This window comes from Apteryx mantelli, chromosome 20, assembly GCF_036417845.1.
Source record: "Apteryx mantelli isolate bAptMan1 chromosome 20, bAptMan1.hap1, whole genome shotgun sequence".
NCBI lineage: Eukaryota > Metazoa > Chordata > Aves > Apterygiformes > Apterygidae > Apteryx > Apteryx mantelli.
The window spans coordinates 6471590-6492109 of NC_089997.1; the positions used below are offsets into that span (position 1 = coordinate 6471590).

The window sequence follows — 20520 nt, forward strand, 5'->3', positions numbered from 1 at the left end:
GACCCTTCTTGCATATCCTGTCCTGCTGGGAGGACAGCATGGGGATGGGGAACAGCCTGTGTCTGCCCAGGGGCAGTGCAGGACCTTTTGCAAGGGAGGTGACCGTGACAGCCACTGTGTGGCAGCAGAACCAGCTGCACCCCCTCCCTGCGGCCCCTGACACAGCCCTGCCCACCCCTGCCCCTGCCCAGATCCTGCCCCCTCACTCCCGGCCCCTTTCCTGGCACCACAGGAACCAGCTCTGCAGCCAGGAACTCCCCAACCCCTGGCCCTCCCCACCTTTCTCCATGCTGGGGATCCAGCCCCAGCCAGGCAGCAGGACGCCAGCCTCCCCCCGGCCCACCAGCCTGCTCCCCCCATGTCCCTTCTCTCTCTTGGGGGTGGTAGCTGCCCCAGCCCAGGGCAGCCGGCCAGCACCAGGGCTGGTATGGGGCACGGGGGGGATGGGGGGCATGGGGCAGTGGGGCAGGGCAAGCAGCCCCACTCAGGGCCCTGCAGCTGTGCTGGGGACACCTGAGGCCACTGGGGCCAGCCAGGCTCTGGATGCTGCTTTGACATCAGCTCTGTGCTGGGAGCGTCAGGGTTTCGCCCTTTGCAGGGAGCAGCCTGTGGTGGGGCCGTGAGCGGGGCCCTATCCCGGACCCAGGCTCTGTCCTGCTCAGAGGCAGAGGAGGACGAAGGAGCGTGGGGCTGGCCAAGGGCTCTGCCCCTCGCCCACCAGGAGTGCGGCCCATGGGCCAGGCAGAGCCTGTCTCTGTGCCCAGGGTCTTTCCATTCACGGAGCTGCAGAGATGTTTTGGTGGGAAGGGACCTCTGGAGCTCTCCAGTCCATCCTCCCATGCAAAGCAGGGCTGGCTGGAGCCCTACAGTCTTGTCTGGAGATCGCTGGACTGTGCCCGAGCCCAGTTACCGTCCCCAAACCTGCTCTCTTCCTCTTGTTTGGGCACTGTGGAACAACACCTCTCGTTGGTGGGTCACTGCCCTGCCTGCCTTGCCGTCACCCTCAGCTCCCGGCTCCGTACGGAGCAGCCCTGCTCTTGCTGGGCCCAACAACATACTCTTTGTAGCAGGAACCCAGTCACAAATGGTGCATAAACAGTCGAGCTGTGATATAGGAAAACTTGCTCTCCTATATATGCATTATAAAATCAGACCCAAGTGGCTGCCCTCGCTTTTTCATCCAGCTAAGACTGTGTGTCCAGTGTTACCTGGGTAGGGTGTCCAAAACTGAAGCACTCCTTACACCTTTAATTTGACTGTCAGGCAAGTGTTGCTGCTGTGGAAATAGGGTCACCTTTTGTACCTACAACCTCCTCTGGGTTCTGCTTGGATCCCAGCTTCCCTTGCCAAGGCTTTCTTGGCTGTAGTTAGGGGGCAACTCTGAGGTAGAGACGGGGAATCAGATCAACAGGATGGGGACAGGGTCAGGTCAGGACCCGAGAGGTGCAGGACCAGGCACAGGCATGTCCACAGCATAGCTCAGGCCAGGCCCAAGGACAAGGGGAGCAGCTCCCCGGCAAGGGGAAGAGGCCCTGTAACAACGCTGGTCACTCTCTGTCTCCCCTGCTTTGTGTCCAGGAGATCCCCCTCCCTATCTGCCTGCAACCCCTCCATGCCCACCCTGTTGCCCAGGACAGCCCGAGAGCCCTGGTCCTGCTGCCCCTCCGGCAGCTCCTGCTGCCCCAGGGACAGGGCAGCCTGCCCTGAGCTGGTGCATGGAGAAACCGGTTTCTCAGTCTCATTTTCTATATCTGAATGCTGTCCTGCTTTTCACCTGGGATGTCCTTGCTCCACAGAGAGCCTTTCCCCAGGGGAGTGTGTCTGTGCTGGCCTGGCCAGCCATTCCTGCACCCCTTCCTGGTGTTCCTCACAGGGCCCCGGGCTGGTGGTGCTGCTTTGCAGTGCGAGCGGGCTGTGGGGCCATGGGGCCACAGGGTGACTCCTGACTCCGCATGTGCCATGCTGGTCAAGGCAAGAAGCAGACCCAGCTGGGCAGAGATCACGACCGGTGACATTGTTGGCACGGGTCATGGACAGTGCTCAGAGTGACATTGCATTTGCAGTGGCACAAGAGGTGTTCAGGTACGCACTAGCTCCAGCCTGTGGTGTTTCACTGAGGGTGAAAGAATCACTCTCCAGTGCCCCTTCCCTGGACCTCCTGGGTCCCCACTGCCTCTCTGGGGATTGCAGAGCCCTCATTTCCCCATGCATACCTAGATTTAGTGTTTTATCTTCTGGTGACTCCACCATGGACCGTCCCTCACTTTGTGAGGCTCCACTCACTACCCACCCCCAGGTACATGCTGTTCCTGGAGATCCCCTGATCTCTCCTGGTGGCTCAGATTCCTCTCCAGAAGGATGGCCATGAAGGAGAAAAGTAAGAAAGAAAGAAATGAACAACACATATCCTTTGTAGTGAGAACACATGTGGAAGATCTGGTGAGCAGTCAGGTGAATGGCAGAGCATGTGATAGCAGCCCCGCAGTGTGCTCTCTGCACACTGATGGAAACCCGTCAAGGCTGGACATGCATATTCCGTTCTGTCAACAATGTCTAGCTGCTCTGCAGCCAGTACCTACCCAAGGTTAGCACAGTTGAGATAAGGAAATAGTTCTAGTAAATATAAGGGGCCTTTAGGATACAACAGAGAGAGTCCTGCCTCGGTGTCTGACCCATGCGTCCAGTGGTTGCCCATCAGCGATCCCTCCATGCAGTCCCTGGGGGGTCGCTACACAGTTTGGAGTGTAAGCAAGTCCTTTATTAAATCAATCCTGTTTAACCCCTCATGAACCTTGAGTGTCTCTAAATGCCAGTATCTGACCCTCCCTTTCCCACCTTGTGGTCAGGTCCTTGATGCCACATACCCTGGTAAAGGGAAGCAGATGCACATGAGACAGTTATTGGTGTGTACATTGTGCCCATTGAAGCATTTTCCTCAGCGCATCCTTGAACTCCTTGTTCCTCATGCTATAGATGAGGGGGTTCAGTGTTGGAGGCACCACCACGTACAGAACTGCCACCCCCAGATCCAGAGCTGGGGAGGAGATGGAGGGGGGCTTCAGGTGGGCAAACATGAGAGTGTTGACAAAGAGGGAGACGACAGCCAGGTGAGGGAGGCATGTGGAAAAGGCTTTGTGCCTGCCCTGCTCAGAGGGGATCCTCAGCACGACTGTGAAGATCTGCACGTAGGACAGCACAATGAAAATGAAACACCCAAAGATTAAAAAAAAACTAACCACAAGAAGCCCAACTTCCCTCAGGTAGGAGTCTGAGCAGGAGAGCTTGAGGATCTGGGCGACTTCACAGAAAAACTGCTCCAAAACATTGCCTTGGCAGAGTGGTATTGAAAATGTGTTTCCAGTGTGCAGGACAGCATGGAGAAAACCACTGGTCCAGGCAGCTGCTGCCATTTTGACACAAGCTCTGGTGCCCATGAGAGTCCCATAGTGCAGGGGTCTGCAGATGGCAACAAAGCGGTCATAGGCCATGACAGTGAGAAGAGAATATTCTGCTGTGAACAAGAAGACAAGCAGAAAGACCTGGGCAGCACATCCTGAGTAGGAAATGGTCCTGGTGTTCCAGAGGGAATTGGCCATGGATTTGGGGACAGTGGTGGAGATGGAGCCAAGGTTGAGGAGGGAGAGGTTGAGGAGGAAGAAGTACATGGGGGTGTGGAGGCGGTGGTCACAGGCTATGGCTGTGATGATGAGGCCGTTGCCCACAAGGGCAGCCAGGTAGATGCCCAGGAACAGCAAGAAGTGCAAGAGTTGCATCTCCCATGTGTCCGTGAATGCCAGGAGGAGGAACTCAGTGGGGGAGCTGCTGTTGGACATTTCACTCACTGCAGTCATGGGCGACTGTCAAAGGAGGGAAAGACATTGACAAGTTAGAACAGACTTCTCTAAGCAAAACTTTTTCATAACCACCCCCAAAACACACACACATTACTTCTCCCAATCTTGGCAGGACCATCACTGAGCTCTGTGGCTGGAGCTCTGGTTTGTGCTGGCTGAGTTTGCCATGAGGAGCAGGGACCTGTGCCCATGGGCTCCAGAGGAGTCAGCCCTGACCTACAACAGTGGGTGCATGGGAACAGGGGTGACTAAACTTCTATATTCACAGTTTTAGTCAGATTTAGTCTGCTCATAAGGTAGAAGGTCTTTTCAGCATCTTCCTTCTGAGTTCCATATAATATGGGTTCATGAATAATTTTAAGGCTTGTTTTGTTTTCTTTTAGATGCCTCTGTCACACCTGAGGAAGATTCTTGGAGGTGGATATCCTCAGCATTGCTACTGCACTCAGAGTGACCAGCTGTGATTCCTGAGAGGCAAAAGGATTCACTCTCGCTTTAGTGCAGAGTGAGGAGAGCTGGTTGGTCCGTCTTGTTCCCAGCTGCCCTGTGCTCACACCTCTGAGGTGGAGGACGATCACACTTTACCCTTGAAAAGAAATGACACTGCTGAGAGCAGAGGAAGCCGATTTCAAAGTGCAGGTGAACACATACAGCACTCTTTCTGAGAGTATCTGAGGGAGGTCTCAGCCCTCCCCTTCTAGCCAGTAACACATTGGGATCATTCCAGTTGCCCACATCCAGCTGCCTGGCAGTATTTGTGTGGCTTTAGTATCTAGGTGGCTTTTCCATGGATCACCTAGATAACACACAGATGCAATGGGAAAGCTTTGACCTCCTTGAGAGCAGCTTGCAGCCCAGTCAGGCACCCCAAGAAAATAGCCAGATGTCCTAACGATGGGGTGCCTTGAAGAGAGAGTTGGCTCATTCCCAGCCCCCACATTGCATTACCCAGAGCCCCACAGGTTAGAGGGGGACTTGGGCACCTCAATGTTGAGGACACATCTGCATGGCAGGACCTGCAGGGTTGGTGCCTGAACTGCATCAGAAATTCCCCTGCCCAGAGAGTCCAAGGGGAAGGACAAGGGCAGCATGGACAGGTGGGAAACACGGAGCATTACCACGATATTTCTGCCAAGGAGGGACGGGACAGCGAGAGACAGAGGTGAACTCAGGAGTTTCTCCTCTCCTGGATGTCTGGCTGCTGAGGAAATGACTCATGCCCTGGACCCCACAGCCTTGAGGGCAGAGGGCTGTGCTGGGTGCGAGAGGAGAGGAGACACTGAAGTCTGTAGTTTCCTCTCACACTTTGACCAGTGCTTTGACTCTGCTGCCTGGAGCTGTCCCTGTGGGGAGCTGTTTCTCTGTCCCCACGTCTCTCCGCTGTCAGTGCTCACAGACCCCATCCCACCCACTGGGTGCTCAGCTGTGCCCTGCAGAAACTTCCCGGGTACAGGGCCCTGCCCATAGCACCTCCATGTTTGCTGGTACTATGGAGCAGGTGAGACAAACCTTCATGAGCCTGGAAAGGTGATGCTGGTTCTGTCTGCAGACTGAGGGGTGAGTGAAGGGATGAAGAAGAACTTCTCCTCTCTCTGTGTCACTGTTTCAGTCTCAGTCCGCTGTCTTAACCTGACAGACAAAATACCATTTCACCCCACCCAAAGAGAATCAAACTGAAAGCAGAGATTCATGAAAGCTCCTTCCCTTTCAGGTATCCCTTGCCTTGACCTTCCTTTTGGAAAGCCCCCTCCAGAAATGTCCTGGGTGTAAGCTGGAGCTGTGAGCAGCCCTGACCCATGCAGCATCCTCTCAATGGGAGAATGAAGCTGCCATGATGGGGGTCACTCCTCCCACCCAGAGCTTTGCCCCGCAGTGCTGTGGGGGTTCCCTGGGCAGGCTGAGTGCTGACCCTCACAGGAGGCAGAGTCACTGCCCCAGACACACAGCACCCTGTGGCGCAGGTACACTGCTCTGAATTACAGCCCTTGGCAGACCTGGGTGCACTCCCTGGATTCACACCCCTGCAACACCCCTGGGAGAAAATAACAGGATGCCCTGTCTGCCTGATGGTGTGGCAGGGAATCCCTGCTCTGAAGTTCCTCCTCCTCCTCTGCACTAGAGGAGCCAGGAGAGTGATCTTAAAAAAACAGTCATGGGATGGGTTGGGTTGAGAAGACCTTTCCAGGAGCCTCAGTAGCGTTGCCCTGCAGCCAGAGACTTACCATGTAAAGGGCTGTGAAGATTTCCCCAACAATGAGCTCTCCTTCACCCTCCCAACCCACACTGCCTTTCACCTCCCTCTGTCTTCTCTCATTTTATGTCAGCAACAGCAGACAGTGCCTGGAGCCCTGCTGCTCTTTGCAGAGGAGCTGCTCCTGGACACAGCTGTCTCTTGGCAGTGCTGCCTGGTTGCCATGAGCTCCCTCTCTCCCAGTAGACTGGCCCCACTCAGGAGCAGAGGCCCAGCTGAAGGCATAAAATTCTCTGTCCCTTGTGCTCCCTCCTCCTGGGAAAAGTTTACTGAACTAGACTAAAATAATCACCGGTGGCCCTGCTCTAAACAGTGGAGAGAGACTGATTCCAGCACTGCAATTTGTCTCATCAGAGGATGGTTATATACAAGAGGTGGAATTGTCCCACTCTGGAAGCCCCTATTCCCTTCTCTTAACTAGGCAGGACGTTTCGACAGGGACAAGAAGGGAGTGCATTTACCCATGGTTCAGCTGTTGATTCAGATGAGTTAATCCAGGCATCTTATGCCAGGTTAGAAACCCCTGGGGCGGAGTGCGATTCAGATCCCTCCTGTGAACTCTACAGACTCACAGGAGGTGGGATTGCCCTTGCCAAAGCTGAAGGGTGCACAACAGAGACGTCTGCATGAGAACTCGCTGTCTAAGCTCCCACTGTAACCAATGCAGATGGGGGGTGGGAGTCAGCTGCTCACACACAACACCTGGTGACATCTGAAGAGACAGAGGTGGTCAAAGGATATGCCAGTGTCTGCTTGCTCTGATGGAGCAACTAGGAGACCCACATCCTTCCAGAGCATCAGATGGGATCCAGGTGGGGAATTTTCTTGGTCATCTTAAATGACACTAGAGGCCTACTACTGCTCCTAGAGCTCCACTCACTAGGAAGCTGCGACACAGGCAGATCCGTATAGTACAAACAGCTAATGTAATTCAGTGCAGACACTTGATTCAGTGACATAAAAAAAGACCTGCAGGGTCATGTCTAATGCCTGGGGGGGTCCAGAAAAACCACATGACTCTAGCAGATACAGCATGGAACCTGTAAGAAAACCATGTCCTTTTGGAGTGGTTGCTGAGCAAATATCCCAGGGCCTCTCAGTTTCCTACCTGTGCCAAAACGACTGCATCCCACCACTGCCCTTAGGCAAAGTCCAGCCCATCTACAGCCACATGTGCTGCATAAATGGGAGGCACATCACACCAAGGACTCCCCTCTAGTCTCTGCACTCTCAAACCCTTCTAGCTCTCCACCTGAACCTCTTCTCACCCCCAAATGATATGAACAGGGACTGTGCTAATGATCTCCTCATGGTGGCTGGATCACAGGACATCCAGGCCCAGGGACTTTCTCAGTGGCACCTTGTCCTTCTTGGAGATTGGTTCACTTCTGTCACAGGCCCTGTGGAGCTGCAAAGTCAGCTTGGGCAGAAAACCCATCCTGTCATTTCTGCACAGCCCAGCTCTGTTTTCCTCTGGCCTCAGGCACTGCAGGGTTTGCAAATCTCGTTTCACCATTACATTGCCACCTGCTGTCTGTGACAACATGTCTCTGCTGTGAAGTGGGGCCATTGCACACACAGTATCCTTGGCTCTTGGTTACATGATACACGAAGACCAACCTATACGCTGTGCCACAGCTGAGGCTCTGCAGCACAAATACACGCAAATGCAGGCAGCCTGGGGCACAGACAGGAGCAGATAGAGATGCACAAGCTTTCACAGAACTGCCACATGGTTGGGATAACTGAGATGTGGTAGGACTGCTCACATGACCGGAGGGCTGCAAGAGCACAGTACAAGCTCTTCAGGAGAGACCATCAGGGAAGATGATGAGGGGGGATGCCCTTTGTGTGGCAGCTCAGATGTACGGAGCTCTTCCCTGGAATGGAAAAGGGGCTGGGTGAGATCTTGTGGGTGAGCATGAGAGGAAGGGTGACACTGTGACTGGAGTTACAGACCACCTGATCAGGGTGGGGAGATGGACACAGTCTCCTTTAAGCAACCTGAGGAAGTCTGTGCATCACAGGCTCAGGGAGACCTTAATCTCCCTGACATTCACTGGAAGGGCAAACAGCAGCAGTCCAAGAGGTTTCTGGAAGGTGTCAGGGACAACTTCTTAGCACAGCTGCATGATGGGCCAATAAGGGTGATGCTTTCCTGGACCTGGAAATTACAAACAAGGAGGAACTGATCAGAAGTGGGATGGTCAGTGTCCACCTTGCCTACAGTGACCACAAAATAGTGAAGTCCCAGATCTCGAAGGGAGTGCGGAAGGACAGCAGCAGAGTACAGCACAAGAACGGTTCATATCAATACTCAGTAAAACTGGTAAAACAGGGAACTCATGCCTGAGCTCCAGGGCAATAAGGCAGCGTATGGGAGTGGGAAGGAAGGACAGGCTGCAAAGGAGGAATTTAGAAATATTGTCTGGCAATGTTGACACGGTGTTATGGAAGACAAAGCTCCCCTGGGATTCACACTTGCAGAGGATGTTAAAGGCATGAGGATGAGCTGCTACTGCTTCAGTAAGAAGAAAAAGGAGAAGGTGGGCTCACTGCTGAATGGGGCAGGGACTCTTGTAACAGCAGATGCAGATAGGTCTGAGGAATTCCACACCTTGTTAGCTTCAGTTTTCACCAAGAAGGTCTCCCAGGCTGTTGTGCCTGGAATCAGGACTCCTGAGGAGAAAAACAACCAGCAAAGGATGAGGGTTGGGTGAGGGATTACTTGTGAGAACTTGACCCATACAAGTCTATGGCACTGGATGGGCTGCATCTGAGGACACTGAGAGAGCTGATTGCTGTCATAGCAAGGCCACTCGCTATCATCTTTGAAAGGTTTTGGAGACTGGGCAAGGTCCCAATGACTGGAAAAAGGCAAATGTTACATCCATCTTCAAAAAAGGCCAACAGGACAACTTGGGAGCTGCAGGCAGTTCAGCCTCGCTTTGGTGAGGAGCGTGTCATAGAGCGAATTCTCTCAGATCACATTTCTGGGCACATGAGGGAGAAGAAGTTAATAGAGAACAGTCAGCATGGATTTACCCAGGGTAAATTGTGACTCACCAGCATGACTGACTTCTGTGATTAAATAACTGTATTTGTGGATGGAGAAGAGTAAATGTCTTTTACCTAGACTTTAGCATGTTGTTTGACACTGTCTTCAACAGCATTCTTGTATGCAAGTTAGAATATTGAAGTCTAGAGGGATAGACAACCAGATGGGTAGAAAGCTGCTTGGATAATGAGGTTCAGAGGGCAGTGGTGAATGGGTAGTACTCTTTCTGGAGGTCAGGGAGAAGTGGAGCACCACTGATCTCTCCAGCAACCTGTCCTGTTCATCATCTTGCTTAGTGACATGGAGGAGGCAACACTCATCATGTTTGTAGATGACGCCAGATGGGAGGGGAGGGTCCAGTGATATGCTTGAGGGCTGCCATTCAGAGGGACGGAGACAGGCAGGAGGAATGGGCTGTCAGAAACATCGCAAAATTCAACAGGGACAAATGCCAGGTCTTGCACGTGGGATAGGCCAACACTCCGTAGTGTCACAGGCTGGGGCCTGTGTGCCTGGGGAGCAGCACTGCAGCAAAAGTCCTGAGGGCCCTGGTGGTCAGAAGGCAAAATATGAGCCAGCAGAGTTCCCTGGCAGCAAAGAAGGCCTTAACCATCCAGGGCTGTAGGACCAGGAGCACAGCCAGGAAGTCGAGGGAAATGATGATCCCCCTCTAGTCAGTATTCATTAGACCACATATAGAATACTGCATCCAGTTTTGGGTCCCCAGAAAAAGAAAGAGGTCGGTAACTGGGAGTGAGTTTGGCAGAGGGCCCTCAAGATAGTTGGGGAGCTGGAGCACGTGCTGTTTGAGGAAATGGGACTTTTTTAACCTGGAGAAGAGATGGCTTTGGAGGGATCTCACAGCAGCCTTCCAATAGCTATGAGGAGGTCATCAGGAAGATGGAGGCAGGCTCTTCATCCTGATGCATGGTGGGAGGACAAGAGACAATGGGCATAAGCTGAAACAAGAGACATTGACGCAGGAGATGAGGAAAAGCTTTTCCACTAAAGGATGGCCAAGCACTGGAACTGGTTGCCCAGAGAGGCTGTGCGGTCTCCTCCCTTGGAGGTTTCCAAGACCAGACTGGATCAAGTCCCGAGCAACATGATCTGACCACAGAGCTGACCCTGCTGTAAGCAAGGAGATTGGGCTAGGAAACTCCTGAGGTCTCTTCCACCCTGAAGGAGTACATGATTCTTCACCCTCTGGGCTTGTCCTCCTACATTCAGAATGGTTCAGATGCAGAGCTTCTTGGCAGGAATCCCCAACACAGCCCTGATCAACCCTTTGCTTCACTTTTAATTTCCTTTTTTTTTTTTTTTCCTCCTTTAAGTTTGTCTCTTTTACCATCCTGATTCCCTCCCATACAACCAGCCCACCCCTGCTTACTCTTTCCCCATTGGCACTGTTTTGTTTTGTTTTGTTTTGGACACAGAGGTGCTTCAGTCCAGAAGGCCCTTGAGAAACTTGGGTGATTCGGGCAACAGATGCTTCATGAAGCTTTGCAAGAGAAGTGTCAAGTTCTGTGCCTAGGGGGGGGAATAACCCCATCTATGAGGAGAGGTTGAGGGAGCTGGGCTGCTTTGTCCTGCTGAAGTGGAGGCGAAGGGCAGTAGAGTAGGAGCCCGTGAGTGCTTGAAGGGTGGTTTCAGAGCTGGTGGAGCTTTTCTTGGTAGCGGGAAACAGCATGAGAAGGGGAAACAGCCACAAACTGCAGCTCGCAGGTTTCAGATGTGACTTCAGGAAAAGGAAATGTCACTTGAAGGGTAGAGCTGTGGTGCTACAGGTCACCCAGAGGGAGCCTGTGATCAGCCCCTGGCTTTGCGTTTCAAGGAAAATCAACCTCCCAACAAAGTGAGGTCTTTGTCCTCTTGGCTATGGATGGTGTTTCTGCCACCAAGACCTATGAGAAGACCCTGTTTCCCTATAGCACTGTAGTCTTGCTGCCTCCTTGCCCCCAACGAGCCCAAGAGGTGCTGTATTGTCCTGCACTCGGCATTGCACACCCCCACCCTCACACTGCCCCTGGGAAGAGCCCTGAGCAAAACATGAGGGAAAGGATCACCCTACTCAGGGGCTGGGTGTCAGTGCCCGGCCATTCTGCCTGATAAAACACATCAAGGTTTACTTGGCATCAGAGCCACCTGCGCATTGTCTTTGCCTACCTGCAATCAGGGTCTCCAACTTTCTGCTCTCATCAGCCCCCAAAGAGGCTTTGTCAGTAATGGCCCTCAGTGGGACCCATTAAAACTCCGAGAAATTTTGGGATTTACTTCTGACTTTAACTTCTTGAGTAGTTTGTTCAATCTCCTCTCAGTATCTGAGGTTCATGGACTCAGCACCAAATACACTCAAGGGGCCATTAAAATGCAAAAACCTCTAAGGAGCCATGTCTCTCCCCCTAATTTTCTTCAGTTCTTCAATTCTCATGGGGCTAATTGGAGAGGATTCAGGAGTGAACTGAAAAGAGTAAGATAGGGAGCACCTGAGAAAGAAGGATTTCTGCTGCTGAAGTTTTTTCAGCTTACAGAATAAGTGATATCTGCATTCTCCAATTCATACTGACCCAGAGGGTCTCCTAATGAAGTCCAGACATGTAGGAAAAGCAGTATTTTCAATAGGAGACCTTTATGGCCAACCTTCCTCCTCACCTCCCCAACCCTGCCATTTCTCTCATCAGCCACTGGGGACTTACATCATTCCTGTTAAAACCTAACCTTTTTCCACTTGAGTCTGTAGCTGAATGTTACAGCTCCTACACACCAATTCCCACCTGCTTTCCTTAGAGAACTACTTGCAGACACAGGAGGATTTTTTTTAATTGCAAACAAGCGAAAAGAAAATATGATGCAGTTTAATAAAAAGTCAAATACACTCCTCAACTGTACGTTAAGTCCAAACTACCGCCAGTGAGGGCCACTTTCTACAAGGAATAACCCTCGTTGAAGTGTTTTTGGACAGATAGATAGAAACAGAACTAAAGGAGTTGGCTAAAGAGAAAATCAGACTCCTGAAAGACAAGGCAAGCTTCAGTCTCCCTGAAGCTCAGAGCAGCAACTAGAGAGTTGAGAGGTATCGGATGGATAAAGAGTAAGATATGTCCAGTTCTTCTGATGCAAAGATGCCTTTAGAAATGATCAATTTAATCATGACATGTGAAAATATGTGAGAAATCACTGAGACTATATCCACAGCATAATAGACAGAGCAGTAGTAACACTGGTTCAGGGGCAGATCAATATTTCTTCTCCTGAGATTCACACCCTGCCTGAACATCTCCACTATTTTATCATGGGAAAAGTGGATTTTAAAATTAGTCATTCATTTTAGCTGGTGAAAGTGTGTTCATATTTTTTAAATGTTGAAAACTCTTCTTCACCTTTTCAGGCAGAGCTCTGTTCTAACCACAAGCATCCGGTGGCACTTGGAGAGGTCCTGGTATATCGGAGGTACCTGCCTGGGCCCGGCAGCTCTTACAGGGGACCTGTGGGAGACCAGAGCCCCTTGGAACTGCAGATGGAGGCTGGGCAGAGGGGACCAGGGCACCTACAGTGGCACCAGCCGTCAGTGACCCTGTGATTGCATCCCTCCCCAATTCTGGAAATCACTTTCCTTTTCAAAAAAAAAAAAAAAAGACCAGGATATTAAGAAAAAAGACAACAAAGCAAAGAAAGACAATAAGAACACAAAAAAAATTTAAAAGCTGGAAAGTGTAACAAAAAATTTCTTCCCTTTAGATCATTTTTTAATTTCTCTCTTCTTTCATTTTTTATTGACATTTTCTAAATATCTCTAGCATTATCAGGCCTGCACCATTAAAAAATATATTTCTGTGTCTCGCACAGAGTCCAGTGGCCCAAAACCACTTATGGCCCAGGGCTGTCCATACCACTCCTCACTCTCTGTACAGAACAAGTGGCACTCCCCAGAGACAGGAGTGACCACAAAACCCACATCCTAGCTCTGTGCCTGTTGGTGGCCTATCAGGTCCTCAGGCAGACAGGACCTAACAACCCCTTACCACAGACAGCAGTCAAGTGCTGGCCTATCAGCTTCACCCATAGTAGTCACCCCACAGCCACTTTCCCACCCATGTGCCTCCTCCTGGTCCATCACCTGCAGAGACAGAAGGGACCTCACTTTCACCTTTATGGTCATGGGCCTCCTACTATCCAAGCAGCTTCTGAGAAACAACTAATCTCATAAAAATGTCCCCAGCCATCAGCTTCCTGGTGGCCTATCAGCTGATCAGACACAACTGACCTCATAATCACCCACCAAGCCAATGAGCCTGCTGCTGGTCTTTCACCTGCCCTTATGGAAATGACCTCAGCATGGATTTGGCTTCCATCCAGTCAGGTATTCATGCAGCAATGACCTCACAATCATCACCTGAGCCATGGGCCTGCTGCTGGCCTGTCTGAGGCTGAGACAGAGGTGATCTCACAGTCACCATCCAAGCCATGTAACTGTTTCTGGCCTATCAGCTGCTCAGTTCTGAATGACTTCACAATCAACATCTTAGCTCTGTGCCTCTTGGTGGCCTATCAGGTCCTCAGGCAGAAGTGACCTCACAAACAATTACCTTAGGCATGAACCAAAGGCTGACCTATCAGCTGCTCAGATAAAGGTGACCTTACAATCATCTACCAAGCCCACATGGCTGCTGATGGCCTTTCCTCTTCTCTGATGGACAAGGCTTGTGTTCTTGCTTGGGAGGTCACTTCTGACTCAGCCTCTGATAGGCTAGCAGCGGTTCATGGCTGGGGCATGTGCATGCAAGGTCACTCCTGCCTTAGCAGCTCATAGACCAGCAGCAGGCACATGGCTTGGATGATGGTGGTGAGGTCAGTTGTATGTGCTCAGCTGAATGTGGGGGTTGAGTTAGCATCCTGGCTGGAGATCCTGGCAAGAACTTCAGATACTGCAGGCCTCAACCAACCTAGTGACACATTGCAAAATGTGCTCAGCTGAGATGGACACCTGAACTGTCAGGCTAGAAATGACTCCCTTAGGGATGAGAGGAGCATGTGGGAAGGTGAGGACCATAACACGGAAGGGTCTTGCAGAGTTATTTGCATAAAAAAAATTCAATTTTGCAAGCTGAGTCTCAACTACGACCCTTCATGTGCTTCTTGCTGACTTGCAGGAAAGTGTTTGAGCATCAGGCGATGATTTTCAGGGTCCAAAAGCAATGTTGTGATTTGCTTCATTTTCGGAGACTCTCTCCCAGAGAACTGTGACCTGATGAATGTGGTGAGCAGAGCCGCAACATTGCTGCTCTCCATCCTAACCCCATGCACTGATGGTAGCTGGGATGCCGACAACACTGCAGTAAGCCCATGGAAATGGAAGTCCACAAGATGATGAGTCTACTCCAACTACCACACAATGTCAGATCCAAAGAACCAGCATGGTACAACCCCTGGCAGTGACTGTCATCATGGCTGTTGGATTTAGGACTATGGGAAAACACATTATACTCCTGGTCTTTTGAGCTGATTATTTTTGCGTGCATATATGTTATAATGTACCATCTATTTACTAGAATATAGTTGTTTGTGCAACTTAGCTGTTAGTTAAGCTAATACCTGAAAAGCATGTCCAAACCTTGTATGCACACTGGTGGCACCAACACCACGTCTCTCTCAGTAAGGGGGTAGAGAGGAGAAGAGAACACCTGCAGAAGATCTGGCCAGGAGTCAGTGACGGGCAGCGCACATGGTAGCAGGCCCAGCGTGTGAAACTACACACTGACCAAATTCCCATCAGGGCCAGGCAGGCACATTTCCTTTTGTCAACAATGCCCAGCTGATTCCTGGACAGTAGCTACTCAAGCTTAGCACAGCTGAGACAAGGAAATAGTTCGAGTAGATGTAAGGGGACCTTAGGATGCAACAAGCTGAGTCCTGCCTGGGGTCTGACCCGGGTGTCCAGCAGCCTCCCATCATCAACCCTTCCGCGCGGTTCCTGGGGCTCCCTGTGCAGTTTGGAGTGCAAGTCCTTCATTAAACCTATTCTGTTTAACCCCTCATGAACCTGCAGTGTCTCTGTTCACCGGTATCCAATCCTCCCTTTCCCACCTTGCGGTCACACAAAGCCAGTTGCTCCACTCAACGGATATAGCTGTTTGTCTAAAACAAGGGCCACCCTCCAGCTCCCTTTGCAATGAGATAAATTCTGCTTTCTTTGCAATGCTGTGGTCAATCATGGTAATGAGAGGGGCCTGATAACTGCAGCTCTGTACCCCTTCACTGAAGCCACTGAAGCAGTGTTTTCCAGAGACTGCATGGCGGGATTTTTTCCTTCTCATGTGTTTTTTTGTTGTTCTCATGGCCTTGTGCCTGCAAACCCTAACGTGCGAGGAACATGGCAAGCCTTGGCCAACCCGCAAACCAGTGCCAAGGCCTTCACAGCCCCTGGGCAGGGTTTTTCCTAACACCATTTTAAAACAAAAGGGCAATGGAATAATCAGCATGGTGTTTCCCGCATCCCAAGATTTCTGTGCCTGACATGCTGAAGCACGGCCTTCTGAAACGACTGCACATTCAGCTGTTGCAGTGTGAAGTGAGTTCTCAGCACCCCAAAATCAAGACCTACAGCCTCTCAAAGAACAAGTGAACCTCTCCTGAGGAGATTGTGTTGGCCACCAGAATTATTCACTCCAGCTTCTCTGGCACCCTGCAAGAGTACAGCTTTGAAACCTCGGCATATACAGATGCCAAAAGGGTGATCATCAGCAGAGAGTCTGAGTGCCACGGTCAGGAGAGAATATATCAACCACCAGCATGAAGGGTCACTGGGAGAAACATTGTCTTCAGTCACATATACACCCCTGCAGATGGAGACAACTGCCAAAGGGTTTTACAGGAGACCAAAACAACAAGCACTGAGATGAGCCACAAATGCCCCTCTGCTGAGGTACCACATGGCTTTGCACAAGACATAGGTGCTGAACTTTCATCTCCATTTCCCCCACCACCCTCCAGCACATCTTCCTCTGCAGAAGTTATCTTCATCCACATGAAGGCTGTGAGCACTGCCCTGAGAGAACTCCCTCAACCGTGTGCACCAGGTCCCCGTGACAAGGCGTGTTTGGGTGCAGACAGCGATGCTGTTACCGAGAATGCCGCGCACTTGGGCTGGGCAAAACTTTTGGCACAGCTTCGGTCACAGCTAGCAGCGCAGCAATCTATAAAGAATTAGGTGCATGGTTCTTCCTGAGGCCATAAGCAGAGTCGTGGTTTGAAGGAGCTCACCAGAGACTGGCTACACACCTGTGTATGTGGAGAATTATTGCCTCAGCACCGGACAACATGGCAGAGGAAATGCTGTGAGACCTCACCAAGCCCTCCAGACTCACAAGCCTTCACAACAAGATAGCAGGAGCCTCTTTCCTCCTCACATAAACACTTGCAGTCAAACTTGTAGCTACATTTTAGTCCCTAATTGACAGTCTCCCTTCCCTCAAAATTTTCATATCTTCTTGGCTATAGTAGCACAGTCCTTTCTGCACGTCAGAGATCTTCCCCTCATTCACTTGCTGTCATGCCAGCAATTGCTTTCTTCTCCTCGGGCAGCATGCTGTCTAATCCATGATACACAGGTTATGGAGGAGGGCCTACATAACTTCTGATTTTCAGCAGTGTTTAAAAAATGGAGAAAATAGCCTTTGCAACCCTCAAATCCCAATGCTTAGGGAAGGCTTCTTGGTTTCATGGGTGAAAAGTTTAAGGAGCCTATGAAGCATATACTCAGGCTGGGGACTTCGATGCATTTAACATCCTCAGTGATTAGGGCCAGGTCCATTTTTTTCCAGAAGTTGACTAACAACAAAGGGGCCATCACAGCCTTTGGCATTATCTGCTATGAGGGGGTGACCGTGAAATTTTGTGTTCATAAGCAGCCCAAGAAAGTCCATGAGACTCATGACCTTTTTAAACTCCCATTCTCATGGAGCTTTCCTTTCCATCCCTTCTTCATCCCATGCTACTTCCAGTGCTACCTCCAGGAGAGAAATGTGATTTGGGGCATTTGTCCCAGTTTCCTGCATATGTTACATATTTCTGGGGGTTTGACCACAGGTGTGAAACACTGGTGCTGGCTGACTGATGTTCAAGGTCTTTTCACAATACAAAAAGCATCAACATTTATTTCATGGCATTGGATATAAACAAAGAGAAAATGATAATCCCTCGTGCAGTTCTGGTCTCCCACCTCAAGAAGGAAAAGTAGGACTAGGAAAAGGGAAGGGAAAGTTGATGAAGGCAGCAAGACGAATTTCACCACGCATGACATTAGTTAGTCTTGTCACACCTTCAGCTGACTACGTTCTGAAATGGATCCTCCCAACCGTACCATATCGAGCAAGTTCTTCCTGAAGGCCTTTTCAGTCACTCCTCAAATGCAAATCCTCTTCTTCATGCTGTCATGGGTGATTTATCTGCTCACTGCCATGGGCAATATGGTCATGATAGCCATCATTTGGCTCAACCAGTTCCACACCTAGCGTATCTCTTCCCCAGCAGCCTCTCCTTCCCAGATATTTGGCTCCCTTTGCCACTAAAAGGTTTGTCGGCCTCATCTTGGAGATTAAGACCATCCCATGGCTGCTTGCCAGTTCCAGACCTTCCTTTCCATCTTCTTGGGCACAGCTGAGTTCAACCTGCTTGTTGTCATGTCTTTTGATTGCTGTGTGGCCATTTGCAACCCATCACACTGTATCATCTTTATGAAGCCCTGGCTGTGCTCCACACTCATCTTTATCTATTGGGTGATGGCATCTCTATCCTTGCTCAGCCCCACCATCTTATATTCCAAGGTACCCTGTGTCCACAGTAAAGAGACTCTTTCTTCTGTGGCCTCATCCCTTTGATGAGAGCAACCTGCATGGGCACCTTCAAACATGAGCTTTGCTCTCTCCTCTGCTGTGTTGCTGAGCTCCTTCACACTGACCCCTGTGTCTTATGCCTGCACTAGATGCACTGTCCTGAGAATACCCTCTGGGAAAGCCATAAGAAGCCTTCTTCACCTGCATATCTCACACTGCCATAGTCACTGCTGCATATGGTAGCTCCATTTTTGGCTACATGGGGCCTGAATACAGCAAATTCTTTGAACCAACCAAAGCCTGATAAAAGGGTTCAAGAGGGTTACCCCCATGGTGAGCAGAGAAGCTGCTTTGCTGTAAGCTCTCAGCAGCTTTTCAGATTCCTCTAAGAAAGCACATTCAGGAGAAGCATGATTTTAGGTGACAGCCAGCAGACTAAGAACACAGTCTGTGGAGAAGCTCTGTTTCACTGCTTAAAACCCAGCATCTTCTCCTCCTGCCCTTGCACTCTTGAAGCATCTTATCTGTGGAGTCATCTGCTCCTTTCCTTTATATGTCTAAAACCAAATGCAAAGGTGGAGGGAAAAACGTCAGTATTTATTGCTTATGTTTTCTTTGGACTTCCTTCTGTTAGACACGTTCTTTGGTTTGAAAAAGAAATTAGCTACTAAATTAATTAAGAGGGTGGAGACAGAAATAGTGAGTTTCATTGACTTCATTAGAGGTGTCTGTGAGCAGCTGGTGCCTGTACTCGTTTTCCCTTGGTCCCTATATAGTCAACAAAGAGAGAGCTCTAGAGGCTGGGTCCTCCCAGACTGTAATCAACAGGTGAAAGAAGTGTTATCAGTCTCTTCCAGATGCTCTTCTCTCTCTCTCTGCACTGACAAGATGGGAGGAAGCTAACTTGCTCAAACCAAAGTGCCCAACTTCTAAAATATAACCCTGCTTAGTATTTTTTTGTTGTTGTTGTTCCAGACCCTTCCTATTTCAAATAATCAAAAGGACAGCCTTTAAGTTCTTTAAGAGGAGAACATTTCCCCCTTCCCCTAAAGGGAAAGCAAGGCATTTAGGTCAGGACATTTAATAAAAATGTTTCCTCAGTGCTTCTGGAGAAACAGAGAGGAAGAAGCTGTGGAAGAAAGCAGGGGATTACAGAAGAGATGCCCAGTACTGGCTTGTTTTGAAAGCAATAGCTTCACAGACGTTCCAAGTCAAAAAAGGCAAGGACTGAAAAGTAGAAGGAATAACTTTCAACATGCTTATCTACATGGATGGACTGGCATCTGCAGGTACTAGTAAGTATTTTTGCTGGGAGATTAGGTTGGCTTTTGAAACACAGATGTGATGGATGTTTGCAATAGGTTGAAGTGAACAGGGAATTTCCCAGGCATGGCATGAACTAGTTCACCACCTCTTTACAATACTGCGCTCTTGAGAAAGAATGCTTTGTGAGTGGCTGGAAAAGGTAGAAAGAAGACAATAAAATCTCTGAGGCCTCTCAGTGAAATGTGAAGCAGAGAAATCAGGGTGTGATGAACGGCTGAGAGGAATATTTCTGTCTGTGTTACATAGGAAGCAAGCGAGGGAGCAAAGAAGGAAGGATCTACCCTCCCGTCGAGACTGTGAAATTCTCACACTTGTTTCTTCATGCTCCTGTCTCAGCAGGATGTACTGAAATTGGGCATGGGAGCAGGAAATGAAACTGTGGTTGCTGAGTTCATCCTGGAGGGTTTCTCAGGGCTTGATCAAAGGCTACAGCTGTTTCTCTCCCTGCTCCTTCTCCTCATATACCTGACAACAGTGACGGGGAACGCAATGATCATTTTCCTCGTGTGTGTGGCTCACCGCCTGCAAACCCCCATGTACTTCTTCATCAGCAATCTGACATTCCTGGAAATCTGGTTCACTTCCTCCACAACCATCAAACTGTTGGTGATTCTGAGCTCTGGTAGGAGAACTATCCCATTTAGCAGCTGCTTTGCCCAATGCTATTTCTATTCTGTCCTGGGTTGTACAGAGTTTGCTCTCCTTGTTGTCATGTCTTTTGATCGCTATGCTGCCATCTGCCAACCTTTGCATTATGCTGCCATCATGAAGCAGCAGCTCTGCACCCACTTGGTTATTGCTGCATGGATCCTAGGCTTCACACTCTCAAGTTACCACCTGGTCCTCCTCTCAAAGCTGACTTTCTGTGGCCCCAACAAGATCTACCACTTTTTTTGTGACAACTCCCCCTTATTCAAACTCTCCTGCTCTGACACCAGCCTGCTTTGGAAAGCAGACTCCGTTTTGTTATCTTTTGTAGTGCTGGGTTCCTTATGTTTAATCCTGGTGTCCTACATGTGCATCTTCCACTGTATTCTGCACATGCCATCAGCATCTGGGAGGAAGAAAGCTTTTGCTACATGTTCTTCCCATCTCACTGCCTTAGCCATTGTCTATGGAAGCTGCATTGTTCTCTATGCACGGCCCTCAGAAGAGGTTTCCTTGGAGACCAACAGAATTGTAGCTTTGCTGAACACTGTC

General features: G+C 50.1%; 1 protein-coding gene across 1 annotated transcript; it reads left to right on the forward strand.

Annotated features, from left to right (window-relative positions):
• Positions 1-20031: 20031 nt before the first annotated feature.
• Positions 20032-20520, forward strand: LOC136993768 (olfactory receptor 226-like; the record flags this gene model as incomplete). The annotated part of the gene is made up of 1 exon (XM_067308714.1): positions 20032-20520. A coding segment is annotated over exon 1 (489 nt), but the record flags the coding sequence as incomplete, so codon positions are not given.